Source organism: Embiotoca jacksoni, unplaced genomic scaffold (assembly GCF_022577435.1).
Source record: "Embiotoca jacksoni isolate LCO1_2020_lvr unplaced genomic scaffold, fEmbJac1.0.p SCAF_44, whole genome shotgun sequence".
Taxonomy (NCBI): domain Eukaryota; kingdom Metazoa; phylum Chordata; class Actinopteri; family Embiotocidae; genus Embiotoca; species Embiotoca jacksoni.
In genome coordinates, this window is record NW_027185397.1 from 2,631,275 (window position 1) to 2,656,227 (window position 24,953).

At 39.5% G+C, this 24,953-nt stretch overlaps 1 protein-coding gene across 1 annotated transcript; it reads right to left on the reverse strand.

The window, feature by feature from the left end:
• Positions 1-364: 364 nt before the first annotated feature.
• sncaip (synuclein, alpha interacting protein) lies at positions 365-23,876 on the reverse strand. Its single transcript, XM_069169351.1, has 13 exons — positions 23,788-23,876; positions 21,778-21,916; positions 19,022-19,109; positions 12,822-12,894; positions 12,189-12,739; positions 10,882-11,041; positions 10,497-10,795; positions 9,796-9,975; positions 8,689-8,802; positions 8,285-8,410; positions 7,157-7,326; positions 6,772-6,861; positions 365-4,294 (listed from the first exon to the last, which is right to left on the reverse strand). Exons 3-13 carry the CDS (start codon positions 19,076-19,078, stop codon positions 3,322-3,324), a joined length of 2,793 nt encoding a protein of 930 aa, XP_069025452.1. The 5' UTR covers positions 19,079-19,109; positions 21,778-21,916; positions 23,788-23,876; the 3' UTR covers positions 365-3,321.
• Between the last annotated feature and the right edge of the window lie 1,077 nt (positions 23,877-24,953).

The following is a 24,953-nucleotide window of genomic DNA, read 5'->3' on the forward strand; positions in this document are numbered from 1 at the left end:
ACACAAACTCAAAGCTCCATGTGTGCAGCTGTCCTAACTCGTCCTTTGCTCTTCGTTTCCCAACATGGGAACACAACAAAATCAAACTCACACACACACACGTTCACACACGTTCAATTAATACGGGAACACAACAAAAACAAACTTAAATTTAGATTTACTAAAACACTGGTCCAACTAGACCAATGAGGCAATAAGTCACAATGTACACAAAATATCTATAAATAGTCAAGAAATGTCAGTGAATGATTGCCAAATATTGATTGGCAATAAAGATGAAATACTGCCCGAATTAATGAAGCTCCTACTTTTGTAGTGTGTACCACCCTCGTGAAACCTAAACAAAATATGATCTGACACCATCTGGAAGTCCAGAAAAAAAAAAGTTTATTTTGATTTGTCTTCAGCTTTCACAACAGTTTAAATAAAAGAATAATAGAAGACTCTTTCTGTACACACTTGATTGGTAAAAAAACAAAAAAATATCAATTCACTGATATTGCATCTCATTGCATTGTTGTTGTTGTTTTTTTTGCTTGAAGGTAAACATTTAAGTCGATTGCAGCATCAGCGACTGACCATCAGAAGAGTTATTTAAAAACACAACAAAGCAGGTAGAGCCCAGGTCATTTTCTTTCCCTGGGGACGGTTTACGATGGAGACCCTTTTAAAAATGTTCTGGATTTAAAAAATCAATCTCAATAACAATGCAGACTAGAAATGTTCCTGCAACTGCCCAAAATTCAGAAAATAACAATGTAAATTGCTACTAATTATAAAGAGTTTTTACGGTTTTTATGGTAATTGTATTTTTAACCCTGCGACTGTAAAAGTTGGTACAGATTTCTTTACATCATTGGAAGTAAATATGGAGGACGTCGGGTAAACAGAATAAAGTTTCAACCAATTTCTTTCCACTCATCACGCTGTATTCTTTTAATATATTCATGGATGATTAATGGAACAGTTCAATATTTTGAAATACATTCTGCATCCAGCACAGATACAAAAATGAAATGGAAAAAAACGTGTGGAAGAACTGTGCACAGACGCAGCGGATGTGAAAGAAATACGCTACAGAATTGAATCCAACCCCAATAAATCCAGATTAAATTTGTATTAACAAACATGCATAAAAAAAAACAAAAAAAACACTGAAGTTCCTGATGCATTTTTTTGAAGTTTCTAAATGAGATTTACAAGAGAGCTTCAAAAGTCGAGACCTAAATCTCAGGTTTTTTTCACCACAAAATAAAACAGGGAGTTGGAGGTTTTTGTTTGCTTGGTCGCTGGATTGAAGAATAACTACAACATTTATTGAAATTTGCTCTCAAGTCCTTGTGCTAAGCTGTGCAGGTAACATACCCAGAGGTTAGTCAGGGTCAGCCTGTCACACACTAAAAATTTACCTTATGAGTTTCCCTCTAACACGACATTATTACCTTAGATATTGAAGAAAAAAAATGATTACATGTTCCAACCCTTAAAAAACAACTGCTCATCAGGCTTTAGTGTGTTTTAACCAATAAAATGGTCAGAAAAATCACAGATAACAGCAGTTGTTTTTTATTACAGGAAAGCACGTGGGGAAATCTGAAGTCCAGAAAACCTCGCTGAGTCGTGAATTTCTTTTTTTCCTTTTTGATCCTTGGTAATGGTGCTACACAAAGGTGGAAACTATGGCTGCAAATGATAATTCTTACTCAGATTTGGTCTATCTAACAGAAAAAGGTGAAAAATGTTTAACTTGGGTCTTAATAAATACAATACAGTAATTAGGTAACTGTTATTACATTAATTACAGTAACGCAAAGCTACATTTACATTTTGAAAAGATCCCAGAACTGAGTCCTTGGATTCAGGGTGTCAAGACTTGGTTTGGTGGAAACACAGCTTGTGACCAAAAACGGCAACAACTTGTCATGTTTGAAAAGTCTTAAACCAGCAAATGTTTTGCCTTTTTTTTTTTTTTTCTTAAAAATGACTTCAATGATTCAATTGGAGTCTGTCTGTGACAGGCCTGACCTTGCTTTTAAACTTAAAAACTTTGCTTTAAACTACGGCTCATGCATCCGTAAGCATGCCGAGAGACAGAGCATTAAGAACCTCCTCTTGTGTTTTTATTGTTTATTCGATCACACTGAAATTCAAATGTTAAATAGAATAGTAGCATCGGAATAAAGGCCTTTTAGTTTCCTGGCGTTCAGCTTTGAGTTTGTAAAATGTTCACAATCTCATGAAAGCTGTATAAAAAGTTTTTTCTATTTCTTCTTTTACTTCATAGTTCATATGGTCGGCCTGTTGCTGCATCCTTTAAAAGAACTTAAAAACACATGACCCAACAAATATTTACTTCATGCCAAAAATACTGCATAGATCAACATATTGTGTTGAAAATAAAGTAAAAAGCAAAACAAATAATTAAATAGTAATATATATGTATATGTATACATATACAAATGTATATATATATACACATATATGCTATATATATGTGCTGGTGCACGGTAGCCATGTGCATGATTATAGCTGCATACAAAAAATTAAATCAACCTGTGTGCATAAACATAAATACTAATATTTAATAAGATGCTCTTTAGTGTAGCTCACACTACATTAGCCAAGCGGCAAACAAACAGAAACCATGGATTTCCATTGGAAACTTTTTTTTTTTAACCAGTGAAATTCAACCAAACCAACAACAAATCCTTGTCTTTCCTTCAACTGTATGAAAACAAACCAAGAATCAAACATCGGAGGCAAAGGTGAGGAAATACTGCTGAAAATGATTCAAGTAAAGTTCATACTTGACTTTGGGAGTTATAATACCAACTCAAAAGTCGACTTTACTGGCTTTTTCTGGTGCTTAAAAAAAAAAAGATGGGGTACAGTTTTAAAAGGTCCAGGAAAAGGTCAGAAGAGGACACTTAAATTTAGATTATTTTGTCATTCTTTGCACAAATTCTCAAAATTGTTTAACAGAAACATACTCGAGAGTATCGTAGTGGATGGGATGGTATTTATGAAAATAACCTTTGACTTGATTGGGTGGTAAACACCCAAAAAAAAAAAAAAAAAAAAAAAAGGAATAACATGGATATCGTCTTCGCTGTTTCATTGATGTTTTGCTTTGTATTTCCAAAGGGCTACATCCCATCATACTTCTGGGTTAAACGTAAACAGTTTGAAAAATGTAGCCTTTTAAATCTTGGACGGACGATATATAAAATCAATTAACTGCTATAAAACTTTTACTGCTTGCTTTTGATTGCATTGTCTGTTCGTTATGTGCTCTTGCCCCTTCAGGAGGCACCGGCCAGTTTAAACGTTACTGCTTTTACTCTTGCCCTTGGCTCCGCCTCCCGGGCTTCCTTTGCTCTCTGACTTCCTGCCGAGTGAATTCTGACAGGTCGGCGGTTTAACAGTGGAGCCTGAGGGACCGCCGCTGTTGTTGTTGTTGTTGTTGTTGTTGTTGTTGTTGTGACTTGCGTTTCCGCTCAGCGTCTCCATGATGGACCGGAATGTCCCGAACGGGCGCTTGCTTTCTGAGCTGCCTGCCGTCGTCCTCTCCCTCCCTTTGGCCGGCTCCGCCTCCTGATTGGAGCTCGTGTGCACCTGCTCGTCAAAGGTGACCCTCAGCTTGAGGTTCTGGGACGTCTTCCGGCGGGACGAGGGCGACTTCAGGGCGCTTTTGGGGCTGGTGGCGACTTTTTGACCGTTGGCGCCGTTCTGGAAGTCGCCGCAAGCGTCCAGCGCTTTGCCGTCCCCGCAGTCCTCCAGGTCGCTGGCGGTGGGGGAGGGGTTGAAACTGACGCTGTCCACCGACTTCGACCCGCTGAGAGAAAATGCCTGCTTCCTCTCAGCTGAGGAGGTGGAGGAGGAGGGGAGGTGCTTCTTCATAATCAGATTGAGGTGGTTGGACACCGGCTCCTCCTCTGTGATGAGAAGGTGCGACGGCCTCTCAGGTCGCGGCGCGTTCGAGGGTGCGGCTCCGTGGCTCTTACCTTCTTCCGGCGGGTAACCGTCCGAGTCGGATTCGCTCAGCGAGCGCTGCATGAGCTGTTTGAGTTTCGCTAGTTTGAGCTCTCGTCGCTCCACCAGCCCCGTCCTGCGGCCACCGGTGGCTCCGGGGCCCTCTTTGCTCTGCCCGCCCGCCGGAGGCAGTCTCTCCCGGGGACAGAGCACGGGGTCCGGCCCCACCCCTCCCTGACGGACCAGCCAGTGACCGTCACCAGGAGTCCCCTCCGCCGTCAGCATCATCTCGGGCCAGGCCTCCGCTGATGGCTGATGGAAGCTGGAGCCCGGAGACGGAGACACGTTAATATAAATTTTTGTGTGTGTGTATTGCATTGATTTACTACTACTTTTACCACAGTCCCTAATGATACTAAAATAATACTACGTTTCGCAAGCATTCTAACTGACCAGTACTCGTGCTACTATTACTATTATTTTGTATTAGAGCCTAATCGACTAACTAAAAATTACTTCTACAGTTTGCTTCTACGAGTCTAAATTTAATAACTTTTTCGGCTTGTTAGAAGAACAAAACAAGACATTCAAAACATATCACCTTGCATTCTGGGAAAACTGTGACAGCTACTTTTCTTTATTTTTGGGCCAATTCTATGACCAGATTGCATAATTGACCAAATCAGGAAAATTAATCAATAATGAAAGCCATCCTCGGTCACTTTGGCAACTCTTTCTTTTTTGCCCTACCTGCTGCTACAACTTCTACCACTTTGACTACTAGTATTGCCACAGTACCTAGTACTAACTACTTCATCGCAACTCACTGACCTACAATTTATACTATTCCAGAAAACCTAATTATTGTTTTAAAAATTGGATTATGAAATAAAGGACACTCCCCCTCATGTTTTTAAGCCAACTGAAAATGTTATTAACATGATATATTATACAGGACACCCCACTGCAGTACTGTATATTGTCTAACACACACTCAGGAGGAAGAGGAGGGGTATCAATATCAATATAGCTTACTGGTACCGATACTTATTGATACGCTCTCTACTCACCTATAAAAAATTTTTTATTTTTTTTATCATTACTTTTTTTGAGGCTGAAATAATTGAAATTGCTTCCTGTCTATACAGTAAGTGAGAAACAGGGATGGATATTTCGATTTTAATGATACTGCCGACTGATTCAATACTCTAATGACACTCTTAATTGGTACTAATTAACATTCTGCAACAGCATCATTTTAAACGACTTTTTCTGAGTGTTTTTTACTGAGCAGTAGTTTACCTGCAGCCCAAACATCACTGAATGATGGATCCGGTTATTACTTTTAATTGTTAACCCATGTTTTGTATTTCGTCGACTCAGCGCGTGTGTGGGGTGCAGGTTTCTTTCATACCGGAGCAGCGACACATGGAACTTCGAGCTTGTCTGAAACTTTACATCTCTCCGGACTTTTCCGGATGTCTCAACAGATCGATTATGTTTTCAGCTGTTTTAAAAAACGATTGTCAGCGTCGACCGCAATAACTGCACTTTTTGTACGTTTTATTCTTTACGCCGCTGTCAGTCCGAGCAGGCGGTGGGTTCCGACACAGATCTAGCGTCGTCCTCTCGGACAGATTAAAAAAATTAATTTAAAAAAAGACAAAATGGGTTGCCAAATATACCTCCATAAGTAAAAGTACATGTATGGGAAACAGTGGTAATGATATGAGGCCCACCTTCACCTGTAGACTCTGAGTTTAAGTACACCAGTACATGGGTATCTTTGCTCCAAATGTTGTACTTGTGTACTAACACTCACTATTTTGAGTGCATAAGTGCGTTTAACACTGTCAAGTACAGAAACATGCAGTGCACTACAAGTACCAGGATGATGCAGTCAAAACGGTCCAAAAAAAAAAAAAAAAAAAAAAAAGAGTGTGAAACTCTAAACGGTCGCCGTCTTGGCTCCGTAGAGGAAGGGGGGCGGGGCCACCGGCGTGAAGAATTTTCAAATTAAAGGCGTCTGAGGAAGCTGCAGCTGTTCCTGAACGCCACACAAAAGTTGTTTTTTTTTCCCACTACTGCTGCTGGAAAAAAAAGAATCAGTGGGTTTATTGACTGCGTTAAACAGAGGGACACAAAAACACGTTGATTTCTGGGTAAAATAATTAAAGCTGCAGATATTTTGGCGGGGTGATGTGTTCACATGCTGGAGGTCATTTCCAGTAGCACTTGTCTTATTTTGTGGTATTGCAGTATTGGCCGTGGATAAGAATAAACTTGTGGTGGTGTAAAAACACATTCCAACATAACAAAAAAAAAGAAAAGAAATACAACAAAAAAACTGGTGTTTTTCTTCTATCGAACTGATAGTGTTTCGTTTTTATACTTTCATATCTCTTTACACCAGCCTTTAGCTGGTTACTCTTGAAAGCTCTCTTGCACTTTGAACTACCGCGCCTTTAAAATGCATATTGCCTATTTCATATTTTAACTCTATTTGTGTTTAATTTTATGCATATTATCCGTTTCTTATGCATCTCTTTTCTTTTCTATATTTTTAAATGTTCCCTTATATTTGTTTTTTTGTGAAACACTGCCTGCAATTCTCTTGCTGCATTTGAGCTGCATTTCTTGTTATGATAGGTGCTATACAAATAAAGTTTATCATTATTATTATTATTATTATACTTTGGTGTATTATGAAGACTTTATCAGTTGTGGGTGTGAAGTTAGCACGATAGAGAATGAGATGTTATGTGTGTGTGTGTGTGTGTGTGTGTGTGTGTGTGCTACCTGGGTGACCTGGATGGCGTCCCCTCAGCCTTGTTGGGATCAATCAGTCTCTGTAGCTGTTTCTGTAAAACCATCCTCTCTGCTGCTTGTCTACATGACACACACACACACACACACACACACACACACACAAGTATAAATAATAACAATATAAAAAACGTAGGGAATATATGGTTCTATTTAAGTGAATGGATTTATTGACATTGACATTTTACACACAGATTGCTTCCGATAAAACGTTCTTCTAATATGATATGTTACCCGAGTTACATACGTTTTTGTATGAAAAAAGTTTTCAACGGAGACCCTTTTGAAATTGCTTCGTAAAAGCCTGGCGGCAGGGTGCCAGATAAAGAGTCTCTCAAAAATAATTATGGTAACTTACTCGTTGAGCTGTTTGGTGAGTTTAACCACCTGCGAGGCCAGCGACATGCAGGTTTCCACGACGACCAGGTAGCGGGCGCAGGTGGTGTGCCCCTGCCGCTCCGCGCTCTGGGACGGCCGCTCCCCCTGCTGGTTCTGAACCGTCACGTTGGAGCCGTACTCCACCAGAGTCTGGACACACACACGCACGCACGCACGCACGCACGCACGCACGCACGCACGCACGCACGCACGCACACACACACACACACACACACACACACACACACACACACACACACACACAAACCATCTCAGCTCTTTAAGATTTCAGACATGGTGATGGCTCTGGTTTTTTTTCATACTAGATTCAAAACAGAAACATCATCATTATTATCATTAGTTGTATAATTTGCAGTACTGCTTAACTAACCGCCCCCTCCCAGTATTAATCAGAGCAGCTATTTGATTTCACTGGAACCCCCTTCAATGGAATTACCGCCACCTTCTGACGGGAGTAACACATTACAACCAAGTAAAAAAATACAGGGGAAATAAAAAGAACGAAATTCGCATATACTAATCTGATTTTGGAGATTAAAACAACTGTTCGAATATTGGAAAATTCTAGCTATTATGTTCCATTTGAGAAAATGATCTTAGTAGCGTTTGTAGTAGCTGCTAAGCTGTTAAGAAGGCCGGCTCCATCATTGGCTGCAAACTGGACAGTCTGGAAAAGGTGGTGGAGAGGAGGACACTGAAGAAATTATTATCCATATTGGATAATCCTGACCACCCTCTCCACCACCTACTGCAGGGACAGAGGAGCATTTTCTCCAATAGACTCCTCCAGCTCCGCTGTCACAAGGACCGATACTGGAAATCGTTCCTGCCCACCGCTATCAGACTATACAATAACTCACCCCTTGCCAAATCCATCACACAACAACGACACTCTTGCACTGCTGTTTTGTTTGTTGTTTTGTTTAGTTTATTTAATATTATTAAATTTAATTTTATTGTATAGAATGTGCATCTTTTTTTAAAAATTATATTTAATATTTTTGCCCTGTATATGCTGCTGGAACGTAAAAATTTGCCTCCGAGGGATTAATAAAGTTTATATCTATCTACTAGAAAAACGTTCTACCTGTATGCAGGTGAGGTGTCCGTACTGGGCAGCGACGTGGACGGCGGTGTTTCCGTTCTGGTCGACTTCGTCCAGAGAGATCGCTTGTTCCTGCATGAACTGAAGCAACCACAGCAAGACCTTTTCCTGGAGGAGCAGAGATGAAGGTCATCACGATATACTCGAATGGTCCTTCCACTCACGTATGCGCCGACAGTTTTGTTATGCTGTCTGTGAGGTGTTTAGGGGACATCTGTGAATTATAGTGTCTACTGATATGCTGTATGTGAGGCGTTTAGGGGACATCTGTAAATTGTAGTGTCTACTGATGTGCTGTATGTGAGGAGTTTAGGGGACATCTGTAAATTGTAGTGTCTACTGATGTGCTGTATGTACATTTAGGGGACATTTGTAAATTGCCTCACCTGTCCATAGCGGCCAGCGTAGTGTATCAGACTGGGATGCTCTCTGGTGCAGCTCAGCTCTGCTATGGCCTCGGTCTCACTCACCATCCATCTCACACACTCTAAGTGGCCATTCTGCAACAAACACACACTCGTGTTCGCATCACGTTGACGAATATTCACTTCCTGGAGGCTTTTCACTAATCTGACTCCTTAACAAAGCCTTAAAGGATTTGCTTTATGTGGACATGCTTTTGTCCCACGAAATTGTAGATGAGTCCCCATAGCATGAAGTGATACACACACTAAATACAGGCATTTCAAGCATAATTCTAAATTCGCTGTGAACCATTCAATTATTAATTGTCTAGCTCAACTGTCACAGTCATTAAAACCGATACTTAAAAATCTTCTTTAAAAAGAGAGATCATTTATGTGCTTCTAATAGCTCGTGATACAAAGTTGTGGTCAAAGAATTTGTGCCAGATTTAACTGAATAAAATCAGTTTGAGTCAAGATTCGCAACCCAAAAAAAGAGTTGCATGTGACAAATTGGCATTTTCCCATGACTGTGTGATTACTACAAAATGTATAACACACTTTTGAACTTGAAAACATCCAATCAATGCTTTTTTATTTCATTTTTTAGAATATATAAAATGAGATTCCTAACGTATTCAGCCACCTAAAGTCATTCAACTACTTCAAGCTAAAGGACGAAATACGATAAAGTTTATGAATATTCTCCATCAAAACATAAATTCTCAACAAAGGAGTCACGTTTTTCTTTCTTTTTAAAAAATATTGTGTTAACAAATGTGTCGGGCAGAAAACATCTGCAATCCAGTGGGCCTGAGGTGGGTATCACTTTAACATTTCCTCAAAGCATCTTCACATTCTTTCACAAAAAAGTAAGCTACAAATGTTTTTGCTGTTGTTTTAAAAAGGTAAAGATAACAGTCCATAATTTGAGTAATACAATTTCCAATTGATAGCTAAATACCTCAATCATAATCTCTAATCAGAAATTTACATTACGAGTTATCTACAGATGGTGTGCTAGTATTCTTATTATCTTAGTGTGAACATGATATTTTGGAGATCACACACACACATACACACTCTTACCTTGACTCCCAGACCTGCAGGGGTGAGCTGCTGGTTGTTGCGCTCGTTCAGGCCATCCTCCCCCATCAGAGAGGTGAGATGCTGCAGACAGTCGGCGTGACCCTGAGAGGCCGAGATGTGGAGCAAGTTGTTCCCGTCCTCGTCTTTGATTAGCTCCAGGTTGTCGGCCGCGAGGTGAGGCTGCAGGAGGAGTAGGAGGCACAAGAAGGAACAGGACAATGAGTAAGGAGGAAGGTGATCAAAAGAAGGAGCAGGAGGAGAGCGAGGTGACAGAGGAGGAAGAGGTGGGAAAGGTAAAAGAAGGAGGATAAAGAGAAAGAAAGAGGAGCAGAGGGGAAGGGAGAGTAACAAATGAGGAGGATGATAATGTGGAGAAAAACAGGAGCAGGAGGAGGTGGAGGAGCAAGAAAAAGGGAGAAGAGGTAAAGGTACAGAAGAAGGAAGAAAAAGAAAATGAGAGCTAAAAAAAAAATTTTTTTTAAAAAGGAGGAAGAAGAACAGCTTTTTGGAGGAGGAAGAGGAACAGGGAGAGAAAGAAAATGGTGGTAGAAAAAAAATTATCACAGTAGAAATGGAGAGGAAAGAGGGCATGGAGGAGCACAAGAAGTAGATGGAGAAGGAAATGGAGGCAGGTAAAAGAGGAAAGAAGAAATAGATAAAGAAAAAACACAAAGTTATTAAAAAAAAAAATGATGACTCACCAGCAGCGATATCTGCCCCTCTCTGACGATGTTGATGATGTTCTGGTTCTTCTTGGTTTCCTCGTCCACCTCCCCTCCCGCTCCTCCGCCTCCTCCAAACCCCCTCGGCCCACCGCCACCACTGCTGCCTCCCCCTCCTCCTCCTCCCGGTCCAGGAGGAGCCCAGGTCTTGGAGCTGTCCTGCCTGCTCACGCCGCACCCCGGCAGGGGGTACATGAGATCGGAGTTCCCCCCTGGACGCTCCACGCCAGGCCTCAGGCTCTGGGCGTCTGGGTAGACGCGCACAGACAGCATCTTGTCTGCGAAAAAAAAAATCCAGTCATGTCTTATCATCATTATCATCATCATCAAAATGTTGACGGTATTTTCTTCTTTAAAGTCGTACCAGCGTCGGAGAAAGAGGAGAGGGAGGAGGAGCAGCTGAGGAGGCCGGAGGAGAGCAGCTCCGGCTGGTAGCCACACCCCCCCGGGGAGCGGTGGTGGTCCGGATCCATCGACTTGGATTTCCTCAGGTCCGACCACTTCCCCGGAGACAGGACGCAGTACTTGGAGGAACCACGGGAATCACAAACCGGTGACTTTTTTTTTTTTTACATGAAGTCATAACATCACAGCTGATTAAATTAATTCATTGACAAAGCTACTTTTTTTTTTTTTTTCTATCAAAGAAATTAATTGTAGAAACAGAAGCCTAAAAAGAATATCGTGAACATATTAAGAAAATTTGGAAATCTTAACACTGCAAAAACAGTTATATATTGAAGTAAGAATTTGACATTTTAAGTCAAGAAATTTGCTTTTATTTTTTCAAATTTGATTGCAATAGAAAGGCAATTAATCAATCGACTTCTTTACATGAAGTCATAACATTACAGCTGATTTAAATAAGGGGGACTTCACTCTAAAAAGTAATTCAGGGGCCTAGTAAATATCACAAAAATAGAATGTTAAATCACCAAAAAAAAAATCAATATCACCCAAGTGATTGTTTGAGTTGGACTTACCAAAATAAATGCTTAGAAACAATAGAAGTAAATTTCATTCAAAAGTAATTTTAAAATTTTTAAGCTCATTTCGTGAAAAGGAACTATATCTACACCCTATCCCACTATCAGTTTGTCGGTTAGTATGATTATGTTGATGATACCAAGCACAAACACAAACCGTTGAAGATCAAACAATTATAGTTGCTTTGGCAATTTTTTTTGTTTTTACAGAAACAATTCATCTCAATGAAGTTTATTTGTAATTTTGTGTGAAATATTTTTTCAAGATGTATTCAAATTTTGCATTTATCAGCAATGTTACATAGCTATGCACAATTTTTTTGCTCTCGAACAGATGACTTCCCAAATATAACGTTGTCAACTTCTTCCTTTGGGTACTTTTGCAAATAAAAGAATATTTGCACTCTTTAAATTGTGTTTTTTTATTTAAAACGGTATTTTTCCAAAAATAAAGCCACCGGGACTTCCAATTTCATGGATTATAACACCAAAGTATGTCAAGTATAATTTCTGTTTGTTTTGAATCTGTTTATATTTTTTTTTACAAATTTCCAACTTGACCCACTACTACTACTACTACTACTACTATTACTACTTTCTGATCCCTGGTTAAACCAACAACATAGAGGCTGTATCAACTGTGAACGAATACAAAAATTACAAAGTGGGTTCCTGGTTGACTTACCTGTGTCTGTGAGCTGCTGCTGCTGCTGCCCAGGCTCAGAGGCTCATTATGAGGTAAATCAGAACTTTTCAGCCCTCCTCCTCCTCCGCGGCTCCTCTCCAGGGTGCCTCCGCCCAGGTTGCTCCCCATCACCGTGTGCTTGTCGTGGGACACGCGAGGCAGCGTGGACATCTGCTGACTCGACTTGATATAAGGCACGTCCAGGATCTCGTCCATGTCCAGGTCGTAGTGCTCCAGCTCCCCGAACAGAGCCTGAGGGTTGTTCCCTCCGACCGGAGGGACCTTTGCCTTCCCTCTCGGCCCGTCGGAAGAGGTCGAGGCGCTGGTCGGTTTATCGGGGCTGGGGTCATCCTTGGTGCTCTCGCACGGCTCCCCGAGGACCAGGCCGTGGCTTTTCCCATCCGAGTCTGACTCTGGGGTCTCCGGCTGGTGCTTTAGAGGCGAGACCCTCTTTACTGGCCGGAATTTGCTGTGAACCTCGGCGAGCCCCGCGGATTTAATTCCCCCGCCGCTGTGGGAGGAAATGCCGCGACTCCAGTTGATGGCTGGAGCTGCGGGGGAGGACGAGGACGATTTACAGATCTGATCCAAACTGGTGCTAAACTTAACCGTCATTGGATCATTCTTAGTTACCTGGTCTCTCCTCTGCCTGTCCATCGCTCCTCCTGGACAGCTCTGGGATGCTCTTCAGTGATGTGACAGAATACTTGCAAGACAGGAAGACAAACAGAGCGGGAAATGTTAGTCGAACCAATTTATAAAACCCAAGGGAGATCACTGACAGACAGAGATTTTTATCTATATATATATATATATATTATTATTTTTTATTATTTTTAAACACACACACACACACACACACACGCACACGCACACGCACACACGCACACACACACACACACACCAGACAATTCAGTGAAGAAACAGTATTACACACCTGGGGCCTGATTTACTAAGATCTCAAATGAAGGGTACTAAATTGTGTCACTGACATCAGGTGAAAATAACTGTATAAATGAGGTGTTTTTTGCGCGTGTTAAAATGATTCCAGTCATGAAAAACACAGAATGACTGCAAAAAGAAAAAGGAACTTTGATCGCTTTGAAATTAAGAAATATAAATATAAGAACAAAAATGCTACATAGGAAGAAAAAAGATCAATAAATGAAATTAAGAGAAAGATGGCACAATATTAGGCAAAAAATTTTTTTTTTACTTAATAATAAAACATTGGCAGATAAAACAGGAGGTTTCTGTGACTCGGTTTCATTCATTTCATACGCTGGGATGACCCAGAAGACAAGAAAATGCTGAGTCTTGGTGTTGCGCGAGTCTGACATCTAAAACAAATTCTGACACGGGTGGAAACACCTTCTCTACATACACAGGTTTCCCCCTATGTCTCCTTCTCACCACAATAAGAGCAGCCGTCTCTTACTAATGTGCATCTGATTAATACCTTCAGTCGTACTCAAAATACACACAATTCTGCTATATTTACTTTCAGGTTCAGTAAATATCATTACAGGAGCTAAATTTCTACTTCAACAAATAGTGTATTGTCCAATATTACACATGCATTCAGGCAAACGTGCAAAATGGACACCGTGTGTTTAAATGGCACATTTGAATCCTCACTGCACATCATTAGTAGATCAGCTTGGACGGTTTTTTTTGGCGGCTTGAAGTGAAATTTGCACGTGATTTTTACAGACGCAAACCTTGAGTGAATCAGACTGTTGGTGTTTTATACTAAATTATGTCAAGAGTGGCAAATTCCAGGGACTGGGGATCTGACAAAAACAAGAGTCATGTTTAAACTTGTTGTGTTATCTTTTGCACTGTAAAAAAAAAAACTGAAAAAAAAAAATAAAAAAAACTATAGATAAAGTCATGGCTGAGGAGTGACGGGGAGAGTGAAACTTGTCATCATTATACATATGAAGTTTCATATTAATATTACTTGGATCTATGGTTGTTCATTGTTGTTATGGTGGTGCCTCTCGGTCAGCTCCAGCTCATTGGCTAGTTTTCTGCTTAACTTTCCTTTGCTGTTTTCCGTTCAAGCAAACAGCACTCGTGCGATGCTTACAATTCAAAATTCGTATTATGTCTGTAAAGCCCTCGCACTACAGAATTCTTTGGGCATATAATTGGTTTGGTGTAAGTCTTGCTGTGGTGTACCGGTATCACGCTATACCGTGGTATGAAAATTGATGGTTACCATAGCATTTACAAGTGCTTATTACTGGTTCCGAAAAAAAAAACGGATTTTCATCTGCATGTAGCGCATCTTTCGCTTTCCTCCTCCACTGCCCTGCCTGCCAGGGCACCACAAGTACATGCAGCAGGGAAACTGGTAATATCACCATCTCCACCTCCAAGTCATTCAAAAAAAATCATAGCAAGATACTTTGGACATCTTAAAAATCGACATGGGATCGTCAGCACTGAAAAGCAACATAGAAGCAAAACAAAGAGTTAACACTGGTTAACTCTTTGTTTTGCTTCTATGTTGTGAAGTAGAATTTGCAATAATAACTGTTCCAATTCATTCTGACCAGATGTTGCTAAATCTTCTTCCTCTGACGTTGGACTGAGGGCAGACTGGACTCTACATTTATACAAGTAGTTCTGACCCAGCGATCGACTGTACATTTGGAACAAATCAACATAACATCACACCCTGCTGGAAAATATCACTCCGCTTTCTCAATGGCAATATATATTTGGAATAGAATTTCATATTATACGCAATATAATGTTGTTTTTATTTGTTATAGGTCTATTAAATGTGACCCATTTGGTGAAATTGGGTCTCTTTTGGTCCTTTTTTGGACCCCGTACCGTAACACCACAGATAGTCGCGCACTTAAAATCCTTGCAGCGGACACAAGTCCATCGATATCTTCTTTCAGCGGATATCTTGCTTACCACGAGATCGAGCTAGCTGAGCAGTTTAGTGTTTCTATGCGCTGTATTTATTCAGTTTGAGAAACCATCTCTAGAAACCCCCAAAAAACTGGACTAGATCTCGTCTCTGTTGCTAGGGTCGTTGCTAAGGGTCGGACTACAACTTCCTGGAGTGGTAAACATTGCATTACGCTGCATTCTCTTCTACTGGACGCGACTGATTGTTTTCCAGTTGTTAGTCTTAACCCCATGTGTTGCCATGGAAACAGAGATCACGCACCAACACAAAGTTTTCATAATTTGAGAGCGAATTGACCCACAATTATGAATAAGTTTTGTTTATATATTTTAGTTAGTTGGTTAACTTGTTGTATGATCGCAATATTGTACTTGAGCTTTTAACTTTAGTGCACCTGAACTCCTGGAACTAAACACAGAATCTCCTTAAAAATCAATTCTCTTCACTCCGTTCACACATTTCCAAAGCTTGATTTTTAAATCTCCAAACCTGCACTTGTAATTGTTTTATATAAACTGTACTTTACTCCCGTTGTTATCTACTCAAACTACATAACGTATATTTTAATGCTTCTTATATAACCTTCTTATTTGATGTTTTTGTTGATTTGAATTTATCTTTCAGGTTAAATCTTCCTTCATCTGACAGTTAAATGGTTTAACTAGAAGCTCAACTGTGGTTACGATCTCATCTCCGTCAGCTTGTCTTCTTGCTGTGATCACTGCTGTTTGTTTTTATTGGTTCTTTGCTCTGTAAATGACTCGATGTCGTTGTAAATGAGCGGTCACCCGCAATGATTTCTCGAGTATAAATAAAGGTTGAATGAATGAATGCTTAACAGATAACCTGTTGAGGTGCAGCGTGGTATTATGAGACGGGTTGCTAATACGTAGATGTCTTTGACACAACATCAACACTGCTGTTCCTTCACATTCTGCAGCTGGTTTGAGTTCATTTTTTAAACTTAAAATCTTACATATTACACCTTTAACCTCTGAGTTAACAATAGGTGACCAGAAAGTGGCGAATAAACAGGTTTTTGTTTTTCCAGATGTCTCCGGCCATCGAGCTGCATGTCTCTGCTCTGTGTTTGGTCAGCTCCACCAACAATTCATGTTTTGGATCTCTATGATGTCCTTTCCTCTCTCTGCTCTCCTCACCCCAACCAGTCAAGGCAGATGCTCCACCCACCTCTGAGCCTGGTTCTGTTAACAGATGCTCCGCCCACCTCTGAGCCTGGTTCTGTTAACAGATGCTCCGCCCACCTCTGAGCCTAGCTCTGTCAGAGGTTTCTTCCTGTTAAGAGGGAGTTTTTTCTTTCCTCTGTTGGAGGTTTTTCTCCCTTAAAGAGGATTTTTCCCTCTTAGCTTATGTAGGAATTGTTGAATTGTTGGGTTTCTCTGTATAATTAAACATTGTTGTTCTCTACCGTCCACCAGGTTCTTTGGGAGATTTCTTGGAAGAATTAGACGTCCTCCTATCAAACTTCCCAGAAAATGGCCCTCTACTTATCCTTCTGGGTGACTTTAACATCCAGACTGAGAAGTCATCTGACCTATTACTTTTACTGTCTTCCTTTGCTCTCTCACTCAGTCCTTCCCCTCCTACTCACAAAGCCGGTAACCACCTTGACTACATTTTCATCAGAAATTGCTCTACATCTAACCTCACTGTAACTCCACTTTATGTCTCCAACCACTTCTTTATCTCTTACTCTCTCCCACTCTCTCAAACTGACAACCCTCCCACATCAACAGATCCTGTACCTGTCCGTTGCAACATTCGCTCCCTCTCCCTCCTCTGTTTTATCTGCCCTCCCTTCAACTGACTCTTTCTCCCTCATGCATCCTAACTCTGCCACAGACACTCTCCTTTCTACGCTGTCTTCCTCTCTTGATTCTCTCTGTCCTCTTAAGTCACGACAGGTCCGCAAGTCCTCCTGAGCTCTGTGGTTGTCTGACTCGGTGCTCTCAGAGAGCCACTATGTGAGCAGCAGAAAGGAAATGGCAAGAATCTAAACACCCTGATGACCTCTCACTTATCAATCTCTTCTCTCCTCTTTCTCTGCCTCAATTTCTGCAGCCAAAAGCTCTTTCTTCCAAACCAGAATTCAATCCTCATTTTCTAACCCTAAAAAGCTATTCTCCATCTTTTCCAACCTCTTTGACCTCCCTCCACCCTTCTACCAAGCCACTTTGTCAACTATTTTACAAAAAAGATAGATGACATACACTTCTCATTTTCTAATCCATCTTCTCTAATTACATTTCCTCCAACTTCATCTTTATCCCCTTTGCTTCCCTCTTTCACCCCCCTGTCTCCCAATCAAGTTCTTACCTTGGTAACCTTCGCCCGTCCAACCACCTGGCCCCTTAATCCCATCCCATCTCACATTCTCCAGTCTATTGCTCCTGACCTTCTTCCTTTTCTCACCCATCTCATCAACACCTCCCTGTCAACTGGCTGTTTCCCTAACTCTCTGAAGGAAGCAAGAGTGAACCTTCTACTGAAGAAACCCACCCTCAACCCGTCTGAAGTAAACAACTACAGACATGTCTCTCTTCTTCCCTTTCTTTCCAAAACTCTGGAGCGAGCTATCTTCAATCAACTGTCCTTTTACTGTTTTCCTACCTCGGTGTTACACTCGACAGTCAACTCTCCCTTACTGCCAACATTACTGCAACAGCACGTTCCTGTAGATACATGCTGCACAAGATCAGGAGAATACGTCCCCTTCTCACTCAGAAGGCGGCGCAAGTTGTGGTCCAGGCTCTGGTCATCTCACGCCTACACTATTGTAACTCCCTCCTGGCAGGTCTACCTGTTAGCGCCATTCGTCCTCTGCAGCTCATCCAGAATGCTGCAGCTCGACTTGTCTTTTTAACCTCCCTAAATTCACCCACACTACTCCACTCCTCCGCTCCCTTCACTGGTTAACAGTAGCTGCCCGCATCCGTTTCTAAACATTGGTACTTGCATACCGTGCTGTGAACAGATCGGGTCCAGTCTACATCCAGGACATGGTCAAACCCTACATCCCAGCCCGTTCACTCTGCTCTGCATCTGCCAATCGGCTTGTCGCTCCCTCACTGCGAGCTAAACACTCTACAAAATCACGACTGTTTGCTGTCCTGGCTCCTAAATGGTGGAATGAGCTCCCCACCGACATCAGGACAGCAGAAACTCTGTACATCTTCCGCCACGAACTAAAAACACACCTCTTCCGACTTTACCTTGAATAGGAAGCACTTTAGTAGCACTTACTTATAGCACTTCGTAGTTTGGCTTTCTTGAAGAAAATTTTACTTTCTTGATTGTTGTTGTTCTGAATTTGTACCCTCATGGTTGAAATGCACTGACTGTAAGTCGCTTTGGATAAAAGCGTCAGCTAAATGAAATGTAATGTAATGTAATATAATGCTGTAAAGTTCTGCTGTAAGGATTTGAATGTGCTAAGTGCCATGAAATATCCTGTTGTGATTGGCGCTATATAAATAAAATTGAATTGAATTGAATTGAATTGAATAGTGTGAGTCAATGCTTATGGACAACACGCATCAATGAGCACATAATGCTTTCAACAAAAATGCTACGAGAACTAAATTAAACTTTATGTACTGCTTTGGTTTAGTCACAAGCCAACAAAAAACATAATGAGACTTCATCATTATGTATTTTATCGGTTCTTGTGCATCTAATTTCTTTTCCATATTTTTAAATGTTCCTTTATAGCTGCATTTCTTGTATGAAAGGTGCTATACAAATAACATTTATTAATATTATTATTATTTGGAGTTGATTGCCGGCACTGTTTATGTACTGTTATTTAGCTGCATTAACATCACTGTTAACTTTTATCAGGTAGATGTAGCTGCTAGTGACGTCGCCGTATCATACTGACCACTGAGTCGTCAGAGAAGTCGATCTCATCCAGGTCAAGGTATTCAGGAGCTTCCATCTTCACACCACATCATCAGCCTCACAACCAGCTGCAGACAAAAAAAATACATAATTTACAATCTTCACGATACAAAAACTGTCGTTTCTTTTATTATCTACGTGTTGACATTTAAATTCAATTTCAGGAGACAATTTAAAACCCCTCTTTCAAAAAAAGTGGCAACACTAAAAAATATACGAAAAATGGGATGATTTATAAATCATGTAAACCTATATCAAAATAGAACAAAAGACTACAGATCAAATGTTGAGAAATTCCGAGTAAAGCGTGAACATGACACGATCGTGTATGGAAGGAACGACATTCCATGAGTTTGTTCGTTTTCTTGGTTTGAACGATGCTAATCGCTCATCGCTTGACTTTTTTTTTGTGCCCACATCTTCAAAAACAGCCGCTCACAAACCTTTTATGGGTGACGTCGCAGTAGGTTTAGATCAGTTAGAATAGCTGTCTGTGAGTAGCTACATTAGCTCATCATCATATCAACCAAACTGAGGATATGTAATGGAGCAAACAAACAAGGTGGTGGCAACATTTGGCTCCACAGGCCACCATTTGCCCACCACTGTCTTACATGATACTAAACTCAATACATTTGGGTTTTGGGACTGTTTTTCCAGACAAAAAAAAAAAGACGTTGAATGTTATTTTAGAACTTTGGAGATTATAATAACTGCACTATTTTCTGACATGTTTTTGACTAAACTAATAATTGATTTTTAGATTAATCTATATTGAAAATACATACAGCCTGACTGATATATTAGTCAATCAATTTTATAGGCCAATATTGGCATACCAGATATAAATAAAAAAAATTACAATAGTGCAATATCTACACCAATGGGGAGCCTCCATTTTCCTGTATTGTTAACACTTGTGGGAATACGAAAAAGGTTTTATATATAGATTCCATCTTTTGTTCATGTTTGCAAAATAGTTTATCAAAGAAATGCCATTTATGACATCATAACTGTTATACTGCAAAAAATAAGACATTTTTGAGATTTCCATACTTTTGCCATGTTTGTGCAGCGAAAAATGAGTCCAACTGTGAGTAAAATTATGACATCAGCAACAAAAAAAAGAAATTTGTTGGGGGTATGAGGTTAACTTTATTACAATAGTACTTTATTCAAGTTTATTATAAACAGTACGTTATTTAACTGTTTTTTGGAAATATGACTCGTAGAATACACAAGTCTCTAAGAAGTGTATGACTGAACTTTTTCTCCCATGGTCACGTGTTAAAAAAAGTAAGCAAAGGTCACAATAAATGTTATATTTAATGACTTGTGGAATCACCTATGCTTAAAAATAGCAATGAATATTGGATTGACATCCGAGTATTGTGATGGTGTCCAATCGGGACTTCAGCCTAACATCGTATTCTCGGGCAGAGGTGAATTTTCACATGGCGAATATGACATATTTTATGCTATGTAGCATGCATGTAATCATTTGGATCACACACGATCAGTCTGGATCTGGGTGAATTTCACATTTTGTATCGCACTAAATTACCTAATTCATATTTAAAATTAAGAAATATTGAAAAACAAATTTGTGTTGTTAACTGATGCTAAAAACTATAGTGGAAAGCCATTATTTATCGATTGATTTGTTGATTAATTGAGTGGATATATATTTGCCTTAATAATATCAGGAAAACAATATTTCTATCAGTATCGTGTGTGGCATTGTTTTCAATGTTATTTAATCAGAAGCAGCGTTGAAAACAATGAGTCAATGGAGCCATTAGTTAAACAGACAAAAATAATCAACAACCATTTTCAAGTTTAAGAGCAACTTGTTTTTTAACAAAAAAAAATTTGAATAATTGTAGAAGACATGCATATTTCATCCCTATTGTAAGGGCTTCTAGTTAGTGCTTCATTTGCGATTGCTGCACTTTGAACTATATATATATATATATACATATATATATATATTGTATTGTAGAATCCTCAGACTTTTATTTTGATGATTATCTATTTATAATTTTGTTTTATTGACAAAAACTGGGGAGGAAAATACATTTGGAATGAAAATGGACTAGAAGTAAAAAAAAACGACCACCGGCTGACGAAAGTCAAATAAAACAACACGTGAGAGCATGTAATTACACCTTTGCGTTTGCATAATTAAAATAAAAAAATGTGGAAAAAAAAAAAACTTACAGTAGCTAACAAAGCTAAGAAATGTATGCTTCTAATGGGAAAAAAAATTTGGGGGAGGGGAGCATTTTTTTGTAAGGATGTAGTCAAAGATAAAAAAAAAATAAAAAATACAAAACACCCACAGGCTGATGGAAGTCGAATAAAATTAACATTTAAGAGTGACATATATGTATATATGTATTTAATGATTGTTCAATGATTCACAGAATAAGCTACTTACCAGAGTTAATTAGGAATAAACAGAGGCTGATCAAACTTCAGAATTTTTTGTTTTATAAATGAAAGCACTGACTGTTTAGTGAGTTTTGTCCTCTCCTCGGTCTTTTCCGACCGCTGATTTAATCTGCCGATACCCGACCACGAACCTCAGCTAGCGGGCTAATTAACCATCAAGAGACGCTACATGGAGATGCTAACTGGCTAGCTGCAGCCAGGCAGTTGGGCAAATCGGGTCAAACAGAAATGCTCAAGTCAAAAATAAGGAGCTGTTTGTTTGACAACTCTGTGATACGGTACCTTTATCGAAGTCAGGTCGCCGAGAGTGGGGGGGGGGTGGGGGGGACAAAGCTGGTTTGACGAGCTGGTTCCGTTAGCTGGAAATGATCCCTTGAATCCAGCTGTTTTTTTGTTTTTTTCCTTCCGTCGCCTTGCTCGTCTTGAAAAGCACAAAGACTTTGACACACGGGGGAGCACAAAGAACCGGAAAAGAGGCGAGGGCTCACTCTGACCACATTTCCGAGAGCCTTTTTACTGTTCATTTTCAGTGGCTGAGTTGCCAAAACATCATTGTTTCTGTTTTATATATATATAAAGCTGTTTTGTATAGCAGGGCAGATTATTAAATATTAAAGGGTAGGGGTTACAAAGTGCAAAGCCACAAAAAAAAGCTACATTTAGACAGATGAAGTACAGTTGTAAAATTACAATATTTATTCATTATTCATGATTTAAATGATCATTGTAAAAGTCAAAAAAATAACCGACCACATTATAGTCTTGACTTTGTTAATGACAAGTTTGACCTCCATAAAAAATTATGAACTTATGATATTGTAAGTAACAAATTACATACTGAAAAAGCCTCTTTTAATGTGAACAGTAACAAATTGATACTCAACACAGTCAACCGACAGGGTGGAGGCCCCTTGATGTTAAATATTATATGATAAAGTTAAACAAGAACATTTGTAGAAATATATAATTTTGACAAAACGTTTTTCTTTTTGTTGTTTTGGATTTCAGTGTGCGTATATGTATATAAGTTAATAATAATAATAATAATAATAATAATAATAATAATACATATTTTCCACAACTGTCTTAAAATCACTGTTATCTTTCTGAATCAAAATCATCTCCTGGCATTTCTGCTCATTCTGCCCAGTTAGTTTTACATGACAGAAGATGATTGAATTTAATGGTTGTCCATATGAATTGTGACAAATATTTGACAACATGATTAGATCCAGTTCACACAGACTCCCCAAGGGGTCATTGATGCATTGGGATCTGTAGCTCTATATAACTAATGTTTTTTTATTTCTTTAGTTTCTTGCCAAACACATAGGAAAAAAACAAAACAATAGTTTGGGCTAGTACCTTATTTTCCCTATTTTGATTATACAGGTGACCGTATCCGTGTCACATAATAGACTCACGCCCACTGGCTCAGACTGAAGCATTTGTTTTAATAGACGATCTTTGAAGAGGGCAGCCGCTTAGACCGAGGAAGTGGAGTCCGTTAAATGGGACCGTTATCCTTAGAATGAAACCTAAGGTTTATTTATTATCATAACCCTATTATTTGAAATTACGGAGGAAATTCGAATCATAACTTTAGATTTTCTGATAAATTGCTGTCCTTGTCTTTGTTTTGAACCACTGATATTCCTTTGCAGAGTGATTTACATTTTGGCCAGGCCAATATAAAATTATATTAGTTTAAATATAGTTTTGTAAAATGTTTTAATCGATTAATAAAAAAATTAAAAAAAGTTTAACTCTTTGCAAAACAGGTGGGAACTTTACAATAATTACACTGATATAGTTGCTTTTTAGTTTTACTACTAACTACTCTTGTTATGAGTAGCGTAACTTTTCACATGACTTATATGGTGATGAATGTTTTTTATTGAAGCTAAATGTTGTTGAGAAAATATTTTATAAAGACTAACTGATTGTAATAATCTCTAAGATCCTATTTACGTTCATCATATTCGGTGTCAGAACCCCATTTCTTCTTCTAAAACCAGACAGGTGACGTTGACAACATCTACATGAAAAAAAAAAAAACCAGAAGCTGCACCACAGATGAGTCTATAAATGCACTACGTGTTCCATAAAAACACAATGAAGAGATCGTTTTAACCTCAATAGTGCCCGCTAGCGGCTCAATCTGAAACTGACGCTGGTTTTGAACGGAAGTGAAGGAGGAAGGCAGTAAGACAAAAACAAAGAAAATGGATGACATGTCAGAAAGAGAGAGAAACATTTGCACTCCAACAACAGCGGTATCGAGCCACAAACCTGCGGACCATCTGTAGGGTCACAAGGAAAAAGTTTGAGGGCTACCTTTGCGTTACCGATGGGTTTTTTTTTCCGCAATAAAAGCTGAGAACGTGATGCGTCTGACGTTACGGGAAGCGCGTTGTGTCACTTCCTTTTGTAACCCCCTTTTTTTTTTCTTCTTTTTTTTAATTCAACTTTATTGAACTATTTTAGAAACATTTCCATCATGGCATCCCGTGGTACATTACATTACATTTCCTGACAAAGGACAGGCACAATGTAAGATTTAAAAAATAATAAAATTTCATGGCTTTCGTAACTCAGTATTTACTAATATCTAAAAGAAAGCATCAGCGTCTAAGCAAGAATAGGAGGAGGTATATAGTTGGCTGTAGAATTGGAAAATTTCCTTAGATATCTTGACAGGATCCATATATTCTTGGTTATCGATATGTTATATGTATTCTGTTCTTTTCTCTTTTTTCCCAATATGCAAAAGTAAGCCAAGCTCCTTTCGGCCTCCTCTATCTATTTTGCTCTTGATTCTTCTGTATCCCCCTTTTGTTTTTACTAATATAGATTTGTTTCTAGGGAGGCATGCAGAAGAACACGTTTTTGTTATTCTCACTAAAACTATTGCAGTTACAATTTAGTTCTTTAATAATTTCTAATTCTTTTTCTCTACTAGCCTTGCTTAACAATTTACTATTTGATGTGGAGATCCAACATATTTGTGATTTTATACATTTTATTAATCCCCGAGGGGAAATTTCTTCACTACAGCAGGGGGGCTCTCAGGGGGGAGCTGCTGCAGCAGGCTGCCACTAGCGCGGCGCCAGGTAACCTGACCTGACGTGCATGTTTTTGGATGATGGGAGGAAGCTGGAGAACCCGGAGAGAACCCACGCAAGCACAGGGAGAACATGCAAACTCCGCACAGAAAGGCCCAGGACCGGATTTGAACCCGGAACCTTTTTGCTGTGAGGTGACAGTGCTAACCACTGCACCACCGTGCCGCCCTAATATTTGCTATTTTAGATACTCCGGTTTATCTGTATAGGTTTAAAACTAGAATCTTCACATATATACTGAATCACCGTAATGATTTCTTGACAGAGAAGTTTACTTTTTAGGAGGTTTAAATTTTCAATATCCCTTTTTCCTTAGACATATGTTTAAGGGTT